This window comes from Arctopsyche grandis, chromosome 3, assembly GCF_051622035.1.
Source record: "Arctopsyche grandis isolate Sample6627 chromosome 3, ASM5162203v2, whole genome shotgun sequence".
NCBI classification, from domain to species: Eukaryota; Metazoa; Arthropoda; class Insecta; order Trichoptera; family Hydropsychidae; genus Arctopsyche; species Arctopsyche grandis.
Genome location: NC_135357.1, coordinates 16,043,712 through 16,064,503, shown reverse-complemented (window position 1 = coordinate 16,064,503; position 20,792 = coordinate 16,043,712). Strand labels below are relative to the sequence as shown.

The window sequence follows — 20,792 nt, the reverse complement described above, 5'->3', positions numbered from 1 at the left end:
TATGATGGCTATACGAAAATATCATTGAATAATTGAGGTCTTGAACTCAATTTTTTTTTGATGAAAAAATATCCGTCTAATAATAAACTGAAATTTCAAGATAGTAAAAATGAAAACGAACATTCAACCTGCTTATTCTTTTCAGAACGATAAAATTTTCGTATTCAAGATGAGTTTATATGTTTAACGCTAATCTCAAAGTAAATCAAAATGGATTTTAAAAATTACTTTGCATACAGCGAAAAAAGACAAAATGAAAGTTTCCACGAGAAAACGCCTCTGCCATTAATTTTAGATCTTACAATACACAACAACAACAACAATGAACTTGAAATCTCGACATCACAAAATTTTCCGGCGATCGAGGAAGAAGAATACATTTTCGATAGGACTGACATTAGAGGAATTTTCATTACTTTGTATACGATTGTGTTCTGCTGTTGTTTTTTCGGTATGTAAAATTTCAACAATCTTAATCCTTTTTAACACAAATTTTCTGAAAATAATTCATATGAACACCCACAACATATAAATATTTCACTATAATATTCCATTAGCTTTTCATATCAGTGAATATTCTCGTGTTCATGTTTTTGCATTCATGTTTCTCATTAAGTCAAAAAAATTCGAGAAGACATCTCCATATAATGTCTTACGCTTAAAATGGTCACCTTTATAACTAAAACACGATGCTTTGAAATTTAAACATTCTCAAAATGTATTCAATATTTAAAATTGTTTCGTAAAGATCTCATATCACAATTAATTTTTACACATCGGATTATTTCCATTTTTAATTATGTACATATAATTTTCTTTTAGGGAATTTATTAGTTATTTTGGTGGTTACACTATCGAGAAGACTTCGATCAATAACAAATTTTTTCCTGGCAAATTTGGCAGTTGCTGACCTTTGTGTCGGAATTTTCTGTGTTTTTCAAAATCTATCAATCTACCTAATCCCAAGGTAAGTGATATCCACATATTCGATAATATTTCATTTCAAACGTTTAAAAATAATACTTCTATAATAAATTATTTCAATTTGATGTTTAAAATAAATTTAATTCGCCAACAAAACATTGCGAAGGAACTATTTAAACAAGAAATTGTTTTGAAAGCATTTCATTGATTTAAAGTTATCTTTTATTCGACTACCTTTGTGGTTACCGTTCTCGCGATGCACTCCACTCACATCAAATAAAACAGAGCATGTTTGCTTTCTTTCGTGCGCATTACAGTCACTAAAAATTTTAATTGAAGTTCAGTACAAAATGGAACAACTCAATTAGTTTTAAAGTAAAATCGGTTAATTAATGAAAAGTTTGAGAAGCTTTCTTATCATCCGAAATAGTTTAATTCCTATAATATATGTGTATATGATTATATCGAAAAATTAATGTGACTATCTATTCTTTGTAATATGTAATAAACAATAATAGTCACTATTGAGGACTTACTATCATTTGAGCTGTTATATTTGAAAGTGGCATTAGTCCACATTTATTCATTTTTAGAAATATTTCGCAAAACATTAAATATAATGTTTTGCGTTTAACAATATTTAAAAAAAATTCGGGTGTGACCAACCCACGACTTTATCTATGTATTTGAAGAATATAAGAAGGTAACAAAACAAAATTCGATATTGAACCGTACAAACAGATTATGAAATACTAATAACTATGACAGCGATACAAATTGAGCGCAAATGTATGGAAACTTGCACAAGACAAAAGTTCTACTTTCGGTTGTCAGATTTCATTCAATTTTTTTTATTACTTAAAATCACTATCAGTATTATATTCATTAAATATCAAGAAAATAAAAATAATTTAAAAGGTCATAATAAAATAATGAAATATTGTTTTAAAAAAAATACTACTTCCGGTTTACGAATTCTGACCAAAACCTTAGTAGCTCTAAGTTAGTACATAAAGAATAGAAATACAAATTTTCAGCTTAATACGTTTAGGGGTGTGGACAGTGGGCACAACATTTTTGACCTTTCTAAGAGGAAGAAATCCCACTTCCGGTTTATTAAATTTAGTATTTTTTTTTCATAACATTGATACAAGAATTATACTTGAATTTTTTCGAGAAGAACGCACATGTTTAAGGGGTCGAAAAAAATAGTGGAAGAAAAATCGAACACGAGTAAACTGCCATTTCCATTTGAGGGATGCTGACCAAATTTTTTACATAACTTGGTATTAAGCTTAAACTTGTACATATGAAATTTCAGTTTAATAAACCAAAAGATTTCTGAGAACAACATAAAAAACCACGTAAAAGTAAAAGAACTACTTCCGGTTCAGATAAAAATATTTAAAAAATATAAGGTTATAAAAATTATGATTTCTAAAAATTATGACTTTTGCTCCCGTATTAATGTGCGCGCGCAGAATACGGGAAGAAAAGCCGGTTCCTCTAGTTCCTGTTGTACCCTGCTCGCGCGAATTAAGTGAGTATGTACGTGAGTATGTACCGTTTACCATGCACCCTTTTTTTTGATCTTTCGACATAAGATCTTTCGATTTTCGATCTTTGCCTTCCGATATTTGTGTTTTCTGTAATTTAACATTCGGGCTCGTCACGTAGACCCGTATCACAGATGTATTGGGCTTTCATTTAATATACACTGTATTTCATTTTGGATTTCTTGATAAAAAAAATAAAACTTTCAAGAGAATACATACAATATCACAACCTTAAATATCAAATAAAACAATTCTGATACTTGGAACAATTACAAAGAATAAAATATTGACGATAGTTACAATACGTAGATTAAAGAGGATTATTTCTCTGTGACGGACCAATCTATTGATAGCACAATTAATACGAGTCAAAGAATTATTTATTTTGACTAAAGGATGATTGACTACATTTTTCGAGTGTATAATAATCTTCATGTCTTTAAAGTTTATAGTTGAAATATTTATGGAAAATCACAAGCTCAATTTTATTTTCGAACTGTTATTATCAATTTAAAATATACCTATTTCAAAACTGAAAATGATTCAATACTGATAATATAATTTTTACCAAATAATATTTTTGATTTGTTATCAGCTGGGTGTTCGGAGATTTTCTATGCAAGATGTATCAGTTTGTACACTCGCTCAGCTATACAGCCTCTATTTTCATATTAGTAGTAATATGTACCGAAAGGTACTTCGCTATAATACACCCTATCACTTGCAAGCAGATACTCACGTCTTCGGGACTCAAGGTAAGGATTATCGTATTACTACTCAACCGAAAACCGTAAAATACATACTTAACGTCAATAATGAACCAATGCTAAAGAAAATCAATGTTTTCTAAGAAAAATATACACATATGTATGTATGTACATATGTATGTATCTATAAATGCTTTATTTATATAAGCTTAAATAAAAATACCTGTACGTACATATTATGTAAGCATGCATGTATGTACATACCTATACATACATACATTTGTTCCTGCACGTTATCAATTTGAATTTACTCTCATTAGAAAATTATAAATCAAATTTAATCCTTTAATTAAATACACACAAACTGGATATCCAATTACGTATATTCATAGAAACGTTAAACAATTTTCGTATTTAACACTTTATTCAAAACAAATCGGTCTGTGGTAAGAATATTGACTATTTATTCATACCGTTTCATTTTACAAACAAAACAAAAATTTATTGGAACGTGAATTTCATTTATATTCAAAGGAAACAATGAAAAAAGTGAACAGTTAAAAATTAAAATTGCACAAAAATAAAAGGCATTTTTTTGAATCGCGAAAATTAAATTTACCAATTCTTTTACAAATTGACCATTTAACGAATTTTCAGCTACGGCAAAAACCCAATCGTCCTAAAAACGTTTCAAATTGGTTTCATTCAATAATGAAATATTTCAAAAAGTCCTCCCTCCCAACTTCTTCGGCCTTTCTTCGTCCATTCGCACGTGAAAGTTATCCTTTTATGTCAGATTAACGCAAATTGAATATTTCTCTTCCGGCTGATTTGATGAGTGTTGAGCCTCGCTTTCAATGTTATCAATTAGTTACGAAAAATTGCGTTTTTCCAGTTTGTTATAGTTGGAGTGTGGGTAACGAGCGCCTTGTACAGCGCTCCCAAATTCATCTGGGTCCAAACGATAACGAACGAGCTTGGAAATAACGAGACTGAAACCATTTGCATTTCCCATAGGAAAAAATACGATTCGGAACTATTTGACATCATCAATTTCTGTTTTCTCTATTTAACACCGCTCTGCATCATGTCGGTGAGTATTTTAATTTTTTTTTCAAACTTTCTCTATGTCGAAATCATCAATACTGAAACTACAAAATAATATCCATATACCGTAGCTAATTTGATTGTTTTATGTACTTTAGACGGAATAATTTATATTTTTTGTATAGGAATATACTCTGAAACAAAATAATTTTTATTAATAAAAGATATTAAAAAGTTTCCGTTTAATCAAACTTTCACGATAAAAGAGAATGATTTTTACATTGTATAGTATTGTCCAATATATAATACAAAATTTCCTCGTTTATTCGATGGATCAGTTCGAGTTTTATCATCAGTAAAAAATTGTATTCTCCTCCTTTTTAATATTTTTACGTATACGTACATACATTATATTGGTATTATATGTATAACATCTGTATTTCGGGAAATGAATTTTCAATCCGGAGCGATCCAACAAAATTATATATTTTTTAATTTTCCGAATAGCGATATCTAAAGCAATAAACGGTATCCTATTAAGCATCATCTGCCGTAGTTATTTGAAGGTAATATTTCAGAAGCTTAAGCACACACACTGCTGTAAAAATATCAAATTAATTCATAGCAATATGCGGAAATACAATTTATTTCGATACGATTTATATTAAAAAAAACACAAATATCTCCCGCAATTGTAAATACTGTGTTCTTGCGTCGAAAAATTCAATTTTTTTCCTGAAATAAATTTCGATGTCATTTTTTTTCCATTTCTTTCAATATAATTTCTTCCTATCAACGTATAATTCAAAATCGGAAACGCACATTATTCATCGCCCGAGGCCGTTATATAAATCTGTTCAAATCTGCTAATTATTCATGGGCATGACGCGTTTGCGGATTTATGAAATTCAATTTACTTTATTTATTCGATATAAAAATATAATTTATTGTTTTGAAGTTCATACATACATATAATACGTATATAAGCACTTTATTGCTTATCGACCGGATTTACGTAACGGATTTTTGCAATTGCATTTTCATTTTTTACATCGAAATATGAGAAATAGCCCGTACCTTCAAATATTTAATCCTTTCGTGATTTAAGTGTTTCGGTTTATTTTGTTTTTCAAAGGTTTTATACACAAGAATTGCCGTAGGGTTATGGCAAAGCTCCCAAGGGTTATCAAACACGACTACTAGACAGAATATAGTTTGTGGAAATTCCCAATGCCCGCGACATTATACCCAAAGGACCACAATGGGCAATCAGGTAATTGAATATGCGATCGGTAAATTTAATTATTCCAGATTTTGATACCCAGACTCGTGAATTTGTGAATACATAAATACATTCAAAGCATTCTGTTGTCAAATTTCATTGCAGTATTCCATTTTTTTTTTATTTTTTATTTAAAGATATTGAAAGTAGAGAAGAATTCTATGACAGTTGCTGATTGGAGACAGAGACGAGGTCCGTGTCATTTTCAACAATTCAGTCATCTTTCGCAAAACGTTATTAGGGCGAGGAGGCGAGTCATCAGGATGCTGATTGTAGTAGTGCTCACTTTTGCCGTTTGCAATTTGCCATTTCACGCTCGGAAGATGTGGCAATATTGGTCATCAAACTATCAAGGGGGAAGTGATTTCAGCACTTTATTCACACCTTTGACCTTTCTCATAACCTACTTTAACTCGGCTGTTAATCCACTGTTGTACGCCTTCTTGTCCAGAAACTTTAGAAGAGGAATGAGGGAGTTGATCTTCTGCAATTTTAGAGCATCGCAGAAGAAGCAAAGGCAGCTTCTTCTGAAGCAAAATTCTAATAATCAGCTGCCAACACTTTTGCGATGTAGCTCAACGCGTTCTACGAGAGCTGGTTGTAGCTCAGTAGGACCTACGAGCTCCGATACATACACTGGATGAAAAATACCATTATTTTAATTTATAATAGAACGCTCAAAATATTGCATCTAAAAATACCTACTGAGAAATTATTTAAATATTCCTATCATATCACGTCCTCGTTTTATTTATTTACATTTAAAACCATATGAACTGTATAAGAGGTAAGTAAAAAATCCAAATAAATTAGGTTTAAAACGACCAAATACATAAATTGACACTACTATTAGTGTATATACCTATATAATAATATAAATGATACAAAAATACTACGTAATACTAATGAATATCGAGCTCTCTATATTATTACCAATTATATTTTTCAAATATTCAAAAGTGAAAAACTACATATATTTACGTATAACTAACTATGTATATATAAATAATTTCATACTCATTAATATAAAAACCTCTAATTACGATTAAGTAAATATTTAGATTACAAATATATTTATTAACATGTAGATTTTATGAAATGGTCGTGTTCAAAATGCTGTAAATAATTTTAAAAAGTATGCGTTGTATGTGGTTGTGCATTTAGTACCTGTCTTTTATAATTTATCTATAACATATGTATATTTATATAATAATGGCTTATATATAAAAATATACAATTATGTAAATTTATATACGTAATAATAATCTGTTAACCCGGAAAATATGTAAATTTTCTCAGTAAATAAGCAGTATACCTACCTAATAAATAAAAATCTGCTTAATAAAAATTATGAGTTTTTATTTATATCGTTGATACCTATGTATATATATCCAACAGAAAATATTTCCTTTCATACTCTCAAGAATCAATATAACAACATGTTTTTTGACGTGAAGTTTTTAATTAAATATATACAAAATCCAATTCTCTACTTAAGTATAGCCACTTAATTTGGTACAGGCAAATCTATTTCAGTATTTATTTGACTCTTCAAAAATGCTCATTATTAATCGATTTAATGAAAATTGCGCGGTAAAATAATTTCCAATCGTATTCTCACATACATATGTATATAATTGCTCATATTTTAAATTTTACGTGAAATATAAAAATTTGATATCACATACATACATATGTATGTATAGCCAGTATTATTATTTTATTCATATCGTTATTATTTATTATTAATTTGTTTGTCATAAAATCAGAACAAATCCAATAGTTCCATTGAATTTTTTGTTTAAGTATTAATCCAAGTAAAATATTCACCAGCGCATTGATGACAAGCCTAAACGAGTGGTACATATGTGTGTGTGTGTGTTTATTTAGCGGAGAGTTTGAACTTCTCAAAAATGTGTTCAAGCGGAAACGAGCTTTCCCCCAGGAGAATCGATCACATCATTAATGTGATCGTTCGATAGAACCAAATTAAAAATTTACATATATCAGCAATAAATCATAAGATATTTTTAATTTCACCACATTTACATACATACATACATTCATACGTATATATATTCAAGGCTTTTTGAGTGTCGAAATACGAGATATTTGTAAGTTAAAAAAGTCTTTTTCAATTCATATTTTTTATGCAATTGTGATATGTGACTTTTCTGTGATAGATTGAAACTTTATTTAATTTAAACCTTTCACATGCATGTGTGTATGTACTGTTCTTATAAAGAAATTTTTTCCTCCGGAAGCCATTCTAGTCAGAGAGCGTGGAAAATGTTCAGCCTTTTCTTTTCATTCACCTTATTTTGACGTCTTTGTTACGGTTCGCGTTTCACTCTTGTGCTTTTTGTTCTCTGTTCAGATTTAAGAGAAACAACGACCATTAATTCAATACAGCAGATTTTCACAATAATTTTCTAATTAATTTCATCTCGAATGTTCTTATTTTGTGTTCAATAAGAGCTTACATTTTTATAAATTCGTAAAGCTCAAATTTCTTACGACATTTTCTTAGATTAATCTATATTATTTGAAACAAGGATTCTACCAAAAGTATTTTTTTTGTATCGTGAATAAAATTACACCTTACCGTATAGAAACGTAATTTTTTTCTTTCTATATACATCGAAAGAAAAAAAATACGTTTAGCCAGCAGCATAGCTCGGTCGTTAAGCTTCTGCTTAGCGTCGAGAGGCGCCGGGTTCGATCCTATGAGCTGACCTCGATTGAAAAGAATTTTTCTGAGTATATCTGTAGTGATGCTGGTCAGACCTGGATATTTGTGACTCCAGATCGATCGTTTTCTATCAGAGTTTGCCAATTTTCTCTGATTTCATTGTTGAAACGGTTCCCGGTAAAATTGGCTAAATATCCTTCCTACCTACTATGTCACCACTATTTGGGATTGATTAAGTTACAATAAAATTTTATGTACAATTCATAGATGTCTCGTTAATTTGCGAGTTTTTCAGTGTCTCGTAATTGAGCGACTTGTATATTAAAAAAAATCTTTAATGTTTGTAATTGGCCAGGAAGGCGCATTGGGGCTACCTGTAAGGCCTTCCTGGTATATACATATGTTTAAAAAAATAAAAAAAACATGTACAATATACATATATATGTACACATGTAAAATGTATTATGAACATTTCTAAGAATTTTATTTCGGTGTTTGGTAATTTTATTTATATTATTTTTTTAACTTTAACATTAAAATAACCATAAACACAAACAAAGAAAAAAGTCCCCAAAATACACAGAAACACATACTAATACACACACATTTTTTTCTAGATCATGAAAACGATCAGTGATTGATTCTGAGCTTCAAATCAATCAAAATTTCGAGTTTCGCATGATCACAAAACTTCATCTATTGTTACTACGTACTGGGCCGCCGAGAGGGGGGGGGAGCTGGGATTAAAGTTCCAGGGCCCGGACTACTTGAGGGGACGTTCGATTGATCGATATTGATATTTTATATCATTCTACATACATAAAAATACATAAATTTCATTAATGCTAAATGTTTATTATTTTTCGATCGTACGTCCAAGTCATGTGAAATCGTACATGTTATATCAAATTTATTCGAATATTTCAATTTTCATGCTGGCAAAGTGATTTGTGCTTACATTTAAATGAATTAAATATTAAACTGCAAGGTGTTAACAAAACAATTATTGTTATATTTGATTTAAACAAAGAATTTCAAGCTAAATTACAAATTTTCGTTCGTGACATTGTATTTAACACCTTCAAATATTTTCCAGATACAAAAAAAAAAAAATTGCAGAAGAAAAGCAAAATCAAATCAAATTAACACGAGAATTTTCTGTAGTTATTCAATAGATAATCAACGAGTTTTCTTCAAGATTCAAACAATTCAGGAGATTTTAAAAGACATCAAAATTTATTTTACATCCAGAAATAAAGCTGATGACCTCAATTTGGAGATTTTCGAGTAACTAAATCTGGAAGACATTGAAATGCAATTTATCGAATTTCAATCGGGTTTGATATGGAAACAAAAATTTGTTGATTTGAGAAATGATTTGAAAATAATCGGAATTGATCGATTAACGAACATATTTAATAAAATGCAGAAGAACAAATAATGAGAACTTGGAACGCCATTCCATCGCCATCAATTTTCTCTTCCAAATTAGAATTTTAAATTAGAATTTTATAAAATCTAGTTTAAGAAATAGAATGACTGATGAATCCAGTTGGTCGTGTGTATTACTAAAAATGACGAAATACGAACCAGATATTAAGAATTTGTCATCGAATATACAACAGCAAAAATCTCATTAATTAATAACTGGTGTGTATTTTTATTGATTATGACTTCATTTTTATTGATTATGACTGTATTGTAATTTTTAAGCTTGTAATTCATTTACAAGCTTAAAAATTCATAAAAAAAAATCAATTTTTAATTTTTTCTATTTTGTTAATTTTTTTTACTCCACGCCACACAATCGAGACATAATATTTGAGGATTTTTGGCATGCGGACCCAAAAAGGTTCGCCATTCCTGTCTTAGGGTATGGAGTTATTTTCCCAGGGCCCGTGATTCCTCTTCCCGCGGCTCTGAGTATGTATGTACATACATAGATAAAGTTAAAAGACGTTTTAAATAGATAATGATATCCGGATATATTATGTACATAATAATGTAATATAACATATGAGTACACATAATAAACACTAACTTTAGTTTTTATTTGCAACATTTAGAACCTTTACACATTTAAAAACATTCATTGCACATAGCATCAATTAAAAGAAACGCTGTAAAATTTTCAATCGTCGTGGAACTGCTTCAGTTCGAGCACGAAAAAGCGAATTCCGTGAAATTGGAAAATCGCCATATAATCCAGGATTATCTCCGATCGAATAAATAAATCCCTATTGTGGTATACGGAATATTATTTCGATTGAGGGGAAATAAAAATGAAAATTCTGTTTTCTAAATTGTAATTTTAATTTGACAATTCAATCTTTATTCAAATGCAAAAATTGATGCAATATATGTATGTATGCACATATGTATGTACGTAAGTACGCCCATAATAATTTGTTTTGAATGTGATCGTAAAAAAGTATTTATCTTCATATGAGCCATATCTCATGAAAAAAAAACTTTTTTTTAGAAATGTCTCATATATGTATGTATGTATAGGTACATACATACATACATACATATTTTATTTTATTTTATTTTTTATTTTTTATTTTACATATATACCAGGAAGGCCTTACAGGAAAATCCCAATGCGCCTTCCTGGCCAATTACAAATACAAATGCAGCATTTTTTATTATAATTCGTTGAATTGCGAGACACTGAAAAAACTCGCAAATTAACGAGACATCTATGAATTGTACATAAATTCTTATTGTACATCCATCAAATTTCAAATAGTGGTGACATAGTAGGTAGGAAGGATTTTTAGCCAATTTTTTTTCCGGGAACCGTTTCAACAATGAAATCAGAGAAAATTGGCAAACTCTGATAGGAAACGATCAACCTGGAGTCACAAATCCAGGTCTGACCAACAGCATACTCTGAAAAATTCATTTTCATTCAGGGATAGAACCCGGCACCTTCTTGACGGTAAGCAGAAGCTTAACGTCCGAGCTATGCTGCTGGCTAAATAAATAAATCGGCAGTATCAAATCGACATATCAACCCCAAAATTGCGAGGCACCAGCAGTCATAAAATATTGTTACGTGAAAACCAATACATTCATAAAATATAACCAATTCATTCAGTTCATAAAACACATAAATAATTGACATCGATTAATTTGGCAGAATTTTTGTAAAAGAATTATACAGAATATACAGAATATATATGTATATATATATATATATATATATATATATATATATATATATATATATATATATATATATATATATATATATATATATATATATATATATATATATATATATATATCATCATCATCATCATCATCATTTACAGCCATTCGCCATCCACTGCTGGATGAAGGCCTCTCCAACACGCTTCCACTCGTCTCTGTTTTGCGCAACACTCATCCATCTCATTCCGCACATTTTCCTAATTTCGTTCACCCATCTTCCTTGCGGTCTTCCTTTTACTCTTTTGCCTTCTCTCGGGTACCATTCAAGCACTTCTTTTGTCCACCTTTCGTCCATCCTCCTAGCTACGTGACCCGCCCATTGCCATTTCAATCTCTTCACTCTATCCACTATGTCCACTACCCTTGTCATATTTCTCACCCACGTGTTCCGCTTCCTGTCTTTCCTCGTTATGCCAAGCATACAGCGTTCCATACTTCTTTGAGTGCATTGGATTTTATTTTGCATCTTGGCGTTCAGTGTCCAAGTTTCACATCCATACGTCATCACTGGCAAAACGCATTGATCAAAGATCCTTTTCTTCAGGCAGAGTGGCATTTTTGATTTAAAAACAGCATTCATCCGTCCAAATGCACTCCACCCTAATTTCATACGTCTCTTTATCTCTTCATTTTTACTACCAGACATGTCAATTATTTGACCTAAATATAAATAATTATTTACTACTTCTACTGGTTTATCATCTAAGGGGATGCTATCAGGCATGCAATAACTATTGAACATTAGTTTAGTCTTATCTACGTTAATTTTTAATCCTACTTTTCTACTTTCCCTGTCCAGCTGTGTTAGTCTGATAAGTAGGTCAGCTGAATCACGAGCTACTAAAACTATATCGTCTGCGAACCGAAGGTGACTCAAAAAGCGACCATTGATGCTTACTCCGGCTGTATCCCAATCCAATTTCCTGAAAACTCCCTCAAGCACCGCATTGAATAACTTGGGCGAGATTGTATCTCCTTGTCTTACTCCTTTTCCTATGCTAAATCTATCTGTACCTGAAAAAATTTTAACCGAAGCTGTGGCATTCTTATATATTGCAGCTAACAGTCCCACATAGGGTTCCGGCACTCCCTGTGTTTGTAGAGCGTTAAGTACTGCATTATGACTAACTGTATCGAAGGCTTTCTCATAATCGACGAAACCTAGGCACAATGGCCGTTGATATTCGTTGGCGCGCTCGATTAGTTCGCCAACTACTTGGAGGTGGTCCATTGTGCTGAAATTTGCCCTAAACCCTGCCTGCTCTATAGGTTGGTTCTCGTCGAGGATATTCTTCAGCCTTTCTGTAATAATCTTCGTGAAGAGCTTGTAGACCGCTGAAAGTAGACTAATGGGTCGGTAGTTCTTGATATCGCTTTTGTCGCCTTTTTTGTGTATTAAAATGATAGTTGCGTTATTCCATCCTTCTGGTATAGCTTGGTTCTGGATGCATTTGCTGAAAAGCCTAGCTAAGATATTAATTAGGGGGGGGCCGCCACATTTTAGTAAGTCAATGGGAATATTATCTTCCCCTGGGGTTTTACCGTTCTTTGCAGTTTTTAGCGCGGCCTCTACTTCGCTAGGCAATACTGCAGGAACCCTTTGGCCGTGTGTCGATTCCAGAGCGGGGAATTGGCCGTTGTCGTTCTCGTATAGTTTTGCATAGAACGTGTAAACTCTGTCTATGATTTCTTCTCTATTCCTAATTATTACTCCGCTCTCTGATCTGATTGCGATCATTTGGTTTTTGCCTAAGAAAAGATCCTGTTTGCACTTTTTCAGGCTACGGTTATTCTTAATGGTATTTTCTATTAGCTTGCTGTTAAAATCCCTGACATCCCTGACTATTCTCTTTTTAATTTCCTTATTTACTAGATTGTATTCTTGCTTATTATTATCCCTATCTAAATTCCTTTTATGCTTAATTAGGTTTTTTGTTTCCGCTGAAATTTTGCTTAATTTAATCTGTTTCCTGAATCCACCTAATTTCTTACCTGTTGAGGTTAGAACCGAACTAATTACAGTGTTCAATTCTTCGATGTCTGCTTCTGGGTTTAATTTCCCGTATCGATTTCCAAGTTCGAGTTCGAATTCCTTTTTCCTAGACCTTAGTTGAGCGAAATCTGGAGAGTTACTGCATCCTTTTATTAATTTCCTACGTTCGCAATTTATATTAATGGCCATCTTGGCACGGACTAATCTGTGATCGCTACCTATATCTACTTTACTTAAAACACTAACGTCTTTAACGGAGTGCAGGGCATTTGTTAGGATGAAATCGATCTCGTTTCTGTCTCCTTTAGGACTCTCCCAAGTCCACTTATTGTTGGTGTTTTTCCTGAAAAATGAATTAGTGATAAAGAGCCTGTTGTGTTCTGCGAATTCTATGAGGCGATCGCCTCTGTCGTTTCTTTGGCCGGTACCAAAATTGCCTACTGCTCTTTCTGTATTTGCCTTTTGTCCTATTTTTGCGTTAAAGTCGCCCACGATTATTTTAAAGTGGTGACGGCTATTATCGTATGCGTCCTGTATTTTTTCGTAGAAGTCTTCTATTTCCTCGTCTGGGTGGCTAGATGTGGGGGCGTACACTTGGAAGATTTGACAAGTGTACCTGCTCGAGATTCTTAATACTATATAGCATATACGTTCCGATATGTCGCTTATTTCTATAATATTTCTTTCTATTCTCTTATTGATAAGAAACCCTACTCCTCCTATTCTACCATTTGGTAGCCCTCTCCAGTAGAGACAGTTACCACTTTTTAGGATTATTTGGTTTTGCTGTTTTCGTCTTACTTCACTAAGTCCTACTATATCCCATTTGATATTTTCTAATTCATTCTCTAATGCAAGCACACTTCCTTCACTCGATAACGTTCTTACATTGTACGTGGCTAAATACAGGTTTCTATTAGCTAAGCTATCATCCATCGTCACTCTTACCTTGTTGGAGGTTTGGATATTATTTTTCTCGCATTTATCCAAGATGTGTTGAGAAAAAGGCGGTACTTGAGAGAGATTTCCATTCAAGGAGTGAGTTCTTACCGCCATAGACTCTTCTCTGTGGTCAGCTTTGACAGATAGTCATCCTAGGTATCACTTGGATCACTTATGAGTTATTACATGCCATTTAACAGGGTTACTTTGTAAGTGAAAGTAGTTAGTTATGATAATAATAGATTAGCAATTGTTATACTACTTTTTTACAGATCTTTATCGTGAGACGCCTCTTTGGAGACAACGGATTTATATATGTGAGTGCGGTTTGCAATTTAATATTTTAATAATAACTTTAGTAAAGAATATAAAATTACACGAATTACTTTAATATAATTTAAATATGAAAAAGAACTGATAGACAGTTGGGAAACACCGTTTCTGTTTGCTATTATTCTATTAAGTAAAGTTCGTTAAAGATTTTGGCTGGAAGCAATTATGTGGAAGATTTATTGCTTCTGTGGGACCGACTTGACTGACGAAGGACCCTTTTTTTGTATTCAGGTAAGGAGATGTATCTCGTTCGTATATTCTTTTGCTCAGATTTGACACAAAAATTAGCACAAAATTTTTCGAAATAACTGATATAAAACCGCTTTTTACGACCGATTTGCTGTTTATTTTTACACTTAAATTATACTAGGATGCAATTAGTAAAATAAGTGATTAGATGGTTAAGTTTTTAGATTAAATTTCGTGCAATAGCCGGGTTTAAGCGAGTAATAGCGGGAAGAACGCAGAAGCACGTCTTCCCCGCATGACACGAAAGACCGAACTCCATATATATATATATATATATATATATATATATATATATATATATATATATATATATATATATATATATATATATATATATATATATATACAAATTCTCTTTCGAAATTATATATTAGATTACAGGAATTACATTTTATTTTAAATGCAACAATTCATACAATCATAACATTTTTACTAAAAGTTTTTTCCTAGCCTTTAGCTTGTTTCAAAATATATATGCCAGCTTTGCTACGGTTTTTAATAATAATCTGTTTCTATCCTTTCTCCATGTTGTACTCATTAGACTAAATATTCTTTCGCAAATTGCAGTGGAATGTAGTATTGGGAAGATGTGGGCCACAATCTTACAAAGTATTGCAAGCGAAATGATTTTTAAAAAATATTATCCATTTTTCATGCAAAATTTGTTTTATAAACGACATTCGTATAGAAAGTCAACATTGCAAATAATATTAAATAATTTTGTTAATTCTTCAATTGAAGAAAATACGATTTTCATATTTCGTTTAAAAACAACACTTTAATGGATTGAAATTTGCAAGTCGGGATTTTCAGAGGCAATGCGGGACTCGGGATTTGTCTGTTGAACTTGGGATAGTCCAGCTCAAATAGGAATAACTTCCTCTATTACCCTGGTTGAGCGTAACAGAGGAAGAGGACAATCCTCAATAAGATGGAGTGGCCAGTTCATAGCTATCACTGGGAAAACGATTGCTTAATCACTGGGAGCTGCGGGATGTCGAGGATGCTGGAGCACCATGACGGGCCGCATTTTTGAAATTATAAAGCAGGAAAGACACGACCCTCAGACATGATGATAGTGACCGGAAATACATAATGTACAAAGTTGTACATGTTTGTCGCTTGGGACAGTCTCGCAACGACACCATTGTAAAAATAAGAAATTTTACTTTAAAAATTTCATCAATTTTAAAGAACGCGCTGTGCCTCCTACTAGTAACTCGATTATAAAAATAAATTTTTCATTTTTCGCTTCGGCTTGGTTACGACGATATTCAGATTCTTAAATACTAAAATATATGTATGTAATATGATTTATAAACAACGGTATATTTACATATAATGAGCCATCGCACCCACGCGAGTGATTGACATTTTCAACATATTAAATTTTAAATCCATTCAGAGTAGGTAGGTACTGTCTTCAAGTACAAAATTGAAAAAGTCGGATTTCGTAAAATCTCGTTAGAAAGGTTACCTGACTTCTTTCAAACCCCACATTCCACTAATTTATTTGTGTTAAAAAATACTTGAATCCAGTTAACGATAACGATAATAAGCTTTCGCTATGGCGTAGCGTCGAAGGCTCAGCTTACGAGCATTGTGTCTCGGAACTTTCTAATATTAATGTTGGCATTAAAATTCCCAGGTAGCACGAACTTATTATGTTTATGCGCATGAAACGGTGGTATGTTTTTAAGCGATAACGTTTGCGACAATTCAATGCATTTTCCTAACCATGCATACACGAAATGCATACATAACGTACAAAAATAAAACATATGAATGTCAGTTCTTACGCAATATAAAAAAAAATATGCATGCATTTCGAAATTTTGAATTTGAAAAAATAAGGGATTATGGATATTAAACTTTGTATGTGACTTTAATTTTCTTTGCGTTTCAATTTCAATTCTAAAATTTGTCATTGTGATGGAATACACAATGGACAAAATGATACTCGGTATCGTTTCATCTGAACGTATCGTCTCACATCTAATCGATGATTCGGATGCAGGAATGAAATTCGCATGGTCTATAGTTTCATTTTCTGACATTCGAAAATAAATTAGACCATAGACGAGACGTGGTTAGGTTATTTCTGTGAACGCGTGTGAATTGTAATAATACAGTATGGGCCGGAAATAATAAGACGATTGTAATCTTAAAAATTAGCAAATTTGTTCAAAAGTTAATATTTATTAGCTACATAAAATAATTTGTGATATTTGAGATACACTATCTTTAATTAAAAAAATGTAACTGTTACAACTTTTCAACTATGTATGTATGTACATATGTAGGTTGTAAAGCTATCTAGAGGAGGCTACCAGGTGTATCTAAACTCTTCAATTTTGATGATTTCGCTAATGATTAAATTCTTCTAGCGTAATGATGGAGACATTTTCTCACTTTAATTGAAGCTAACCTTCTGTCGGTAAAATATCAAAGCGATCGGAAGAGTGGAAGTGGTTGAAAATCACTCACAAATATTGCAAATAGTGAAACAAATATAAAAGCTTGTTAAAATGACTTGAGTGGTTTAAAGCTGTACAATGTCGTTTGGTTTTATTTGGGTTGAAATTATTAACTTTTCATTTAAATGTTTATATTTAAGATAACAATTATCTTATTGTTTCCATCCCACCCTGTATGTATGAATGTGTTGAGAGCCTTTCAACAATTTCATATTATTACAAGCTTCCTTTTATTATTAGGTAATATTACGTTAACAGAATAGCAATGTAACGTTACACGACAAGAGTTGAATCGTAAATAAATATAAGACCTAATAAATTGTAAATAGAAGTTGTTTAAAATAATTTCGAAGACCATATATTAATACGAAATGCCAATTTAGAAATTGCATACCGCATGTGTAGTATACATACATATTTATATAAATAGACAGCTTCTAAATGACTAAAATCGTTTCTCCTTACACAAAACTGACCGCATTACAAAATCCCGTGCATGAGTGAGATCTTCCAAAATGAAACTTAGGAAGTATACTACGGTTCATAGGAAAAACCGCAGTAGACGGATATTTGGCGATCGATATTCGATTCTGAGAGCCAATTCTATACATAAAGCTCGAGTACAGTACATTATACATATATACACAGAAATACTAAATATATGTACATATATATTTAGTATTTTGAATACACATTATACATAAAAAGTATTTATAACTTGAGGGCATATGATAAAGGCACATAGTAATTAATAATCTTATTATCATTATTAATTACTATGTGCGTTAAGCTTAAAAAGGTCTTCTTTAAGCTGTATTTATTAAGGTTAGAAAATTATGGGCACGATTTTGGGAAGGAATTAGTTTCCTTAATAAAAATACATTTCGATTTTTCCCAAATAATGTTCTAAAATGCACATGTAAAATTATTATTTTTCCAAAATTTTATTTCATTTAACAATTTGATAGTTCAATTTTTCTTTAACGGAAATTTTTCATTCGGAAAATTCACATTTTTCAATAAAAAAAAGCCAATATTTCATTCACTTCTTATAGAACGTATGTATGTACATGTGCATAATAAAAGGATGAAATCTCAAGCACATGTTGATGACAATTTTGTCTTGTATGAAAAAAAGTTTTATTGACACTTGAGTGAGTAAAAAAAATCTTTTTTCCCTCACATAAAATAGAATCCGGAAATTAAATAAAATTCCAACATATCTTTTTTGGAATAGTACATAAATCAATAAAAGTTACACTCGCTTTATTAATATTTTATATACGACGAAAAAAATCATAAAATTTTAAGACCCCGAGTAAATTTGTTACCAAATATAAACATACATATATTCGCACATATGTATTATATGTTCATATGTACATACATACATACAAAATAATTTCATATCACATTATTTATGCACAGGTTTATTAAAAACACCGAGTGTGGCCGAGATAAGTTGTCCGACCCATGCTAGGCTTACTTAACTTTTTAAAAGATCAACATTGACTATGACTTAATTTTTTTTATTATACTTGCTCTCCTTTAGAAATCGATAAAAAAGCTCGCTCTCCTTTAAAAATCATAATTTTACCGGCATACTAACCATTTTGAAAAAGATTAATTAAGATAAATGTATCGAGAAAGTGCCTGGCTATTGTCATATAATATAACATATAATCCTAGCAATCAATAAAGAAACAAAATACTTTTCGAAAACAAAATTAAATAATTGTTGGGAAGTTATTTGAGGCCACTTAAATTACGAAAGTGTGTTAAACACACTATTTTTATAACCTTAATTCCACAGAATCAAATTTCTTAAATGTCACAGACAATAAAAAATATTTATCAACGTGGGTGGCTGGAAACTTACTTTGCCAATATCGATCAGAATTAAAGATTGTATTAACAACTTTAATTCTGATTTAATTTTATTGCAAAAAAACTTAAATTCATAAAAGTTCATATATTGTTACTTAGCTTTTAAATGGCTGCAGTTTGAAAAACTTTTTAAAAGTTGCTCTTTCTGAGTTTGGGTGCGATAAAAGAAAAGTTCGGTACGAATTCTAAATAATTTGGCGTCTTTAAAAAATACATTAAAAAAAACATTCGGAAGATAACGCGATCTACTGCGAATTTTCCATTGAAACTTTTAATCTTGTAAGTGAATTTTCAAATTCAATAAAACTGTACACGTCTCAGTCGAGATTAATCATTCAGGCAATGGAAGATTCGAGATATTTGCTTATTTAAGGTGAAAGTCTACTAAAAACATCCCTAAAAGGTTTTACGGGATATTTGATTCGACGTTGTATAATATAAATTATTAACTCAACAACTTATTATAACATTTGGCATATCTAAATGCTTTATTATCATTCATGAAACAGTATGATATTGATATTGAGAATAATAAGTTAAAAAGATAATTGATATTGCTTTTTAACTTATTGGATACGAAAAATGGATACGAAATATACATATTTTCATAGTAATAAATATGAAAAAAATCATTTTATATACTTTTATGTGCCGTATTTTTCGGAAAAAAATTTTTTGACAAAGTATTGGATTGTATATTTTCTTTGAATTAATTACTGTTATCTATACGTATCACATTTTAATTGAACAATAAATATTTCGTTTTGTATTTTACAACACGTGTCAAATAAATAAGCTATTACGTCATAATTATTTTAATTAACTTGAAAAACTAATGGATTTGAAATTAATGGGTCCAAAAGCTATTCATATCAAAGATTTAACATCATAGCAATAACAGAAGAAAATAAAATCATCATGGAATGTAAGAAATCAAAACCCAATGTTGATTTTACCATACATGTATATAATATTCATATATGTATGTACGTTTGTCCCTATATATAGATTCAGCTCAGCAAACTTGATATTAATTATTCGTGTGTACATTGAAGAGTCAAAAACGTTTGCAAGTTTAGACCGTGAAATTCTTCAACAGTACTTTACCAATATTGTTTAAACGGAACAGAGAACCCTTCTATGTAAAGTTCTATAGTAATATATTCTGGAGAACACGGATACTGAATAAAGCGAATATATGATAAATTTATATCACAAATAATTGTATGCAGTATATACATATATGAAATAGTTTATATTAGGCCTATACAGGGCCGGCTCAAAGGTTCAGCAGTCTTGGCACGTGCTTAGAGGCACCATAGCCAAGTGGCGCCCCGAGGTGTCCTCATTTTTCCTATTAAAACATCTCGATTTGGAAAAATTGATTACAAAATTTGGAACAGCAAAAACTAAAAAAAACTTTTATTTGAAATATTTTTAAAATAGAAAATAAATAAAATATCACTTAATCTATTTTTTAAAAT

The 20,792-nt window shown here is 31.0% G+C and overlaps 1 protein-coding gene across 1 annotated transcript; it reads left to right on the top strand.

The window, feature by feature from the left end:
- The first annotated feature begins 210 nt into the window (after window positions 1–210).
- On the top strand, window positions 211–6,160 carry LOC143909132 (trissin receptor-like). Its single transcript, XM_077427033.1, is given in 6 exon segments — window positions 211–451; window positions 823–967; window positions 3,076–3,235; window positions 4,083–4,280; window positions 5,370–5,466; window positions 5,667–6,160. Coding segments are annotated over 6 exon segments (1,335 nt in total).
- Window positions 6,161–20,792: the final 14,632 nt, after the last annotated feature.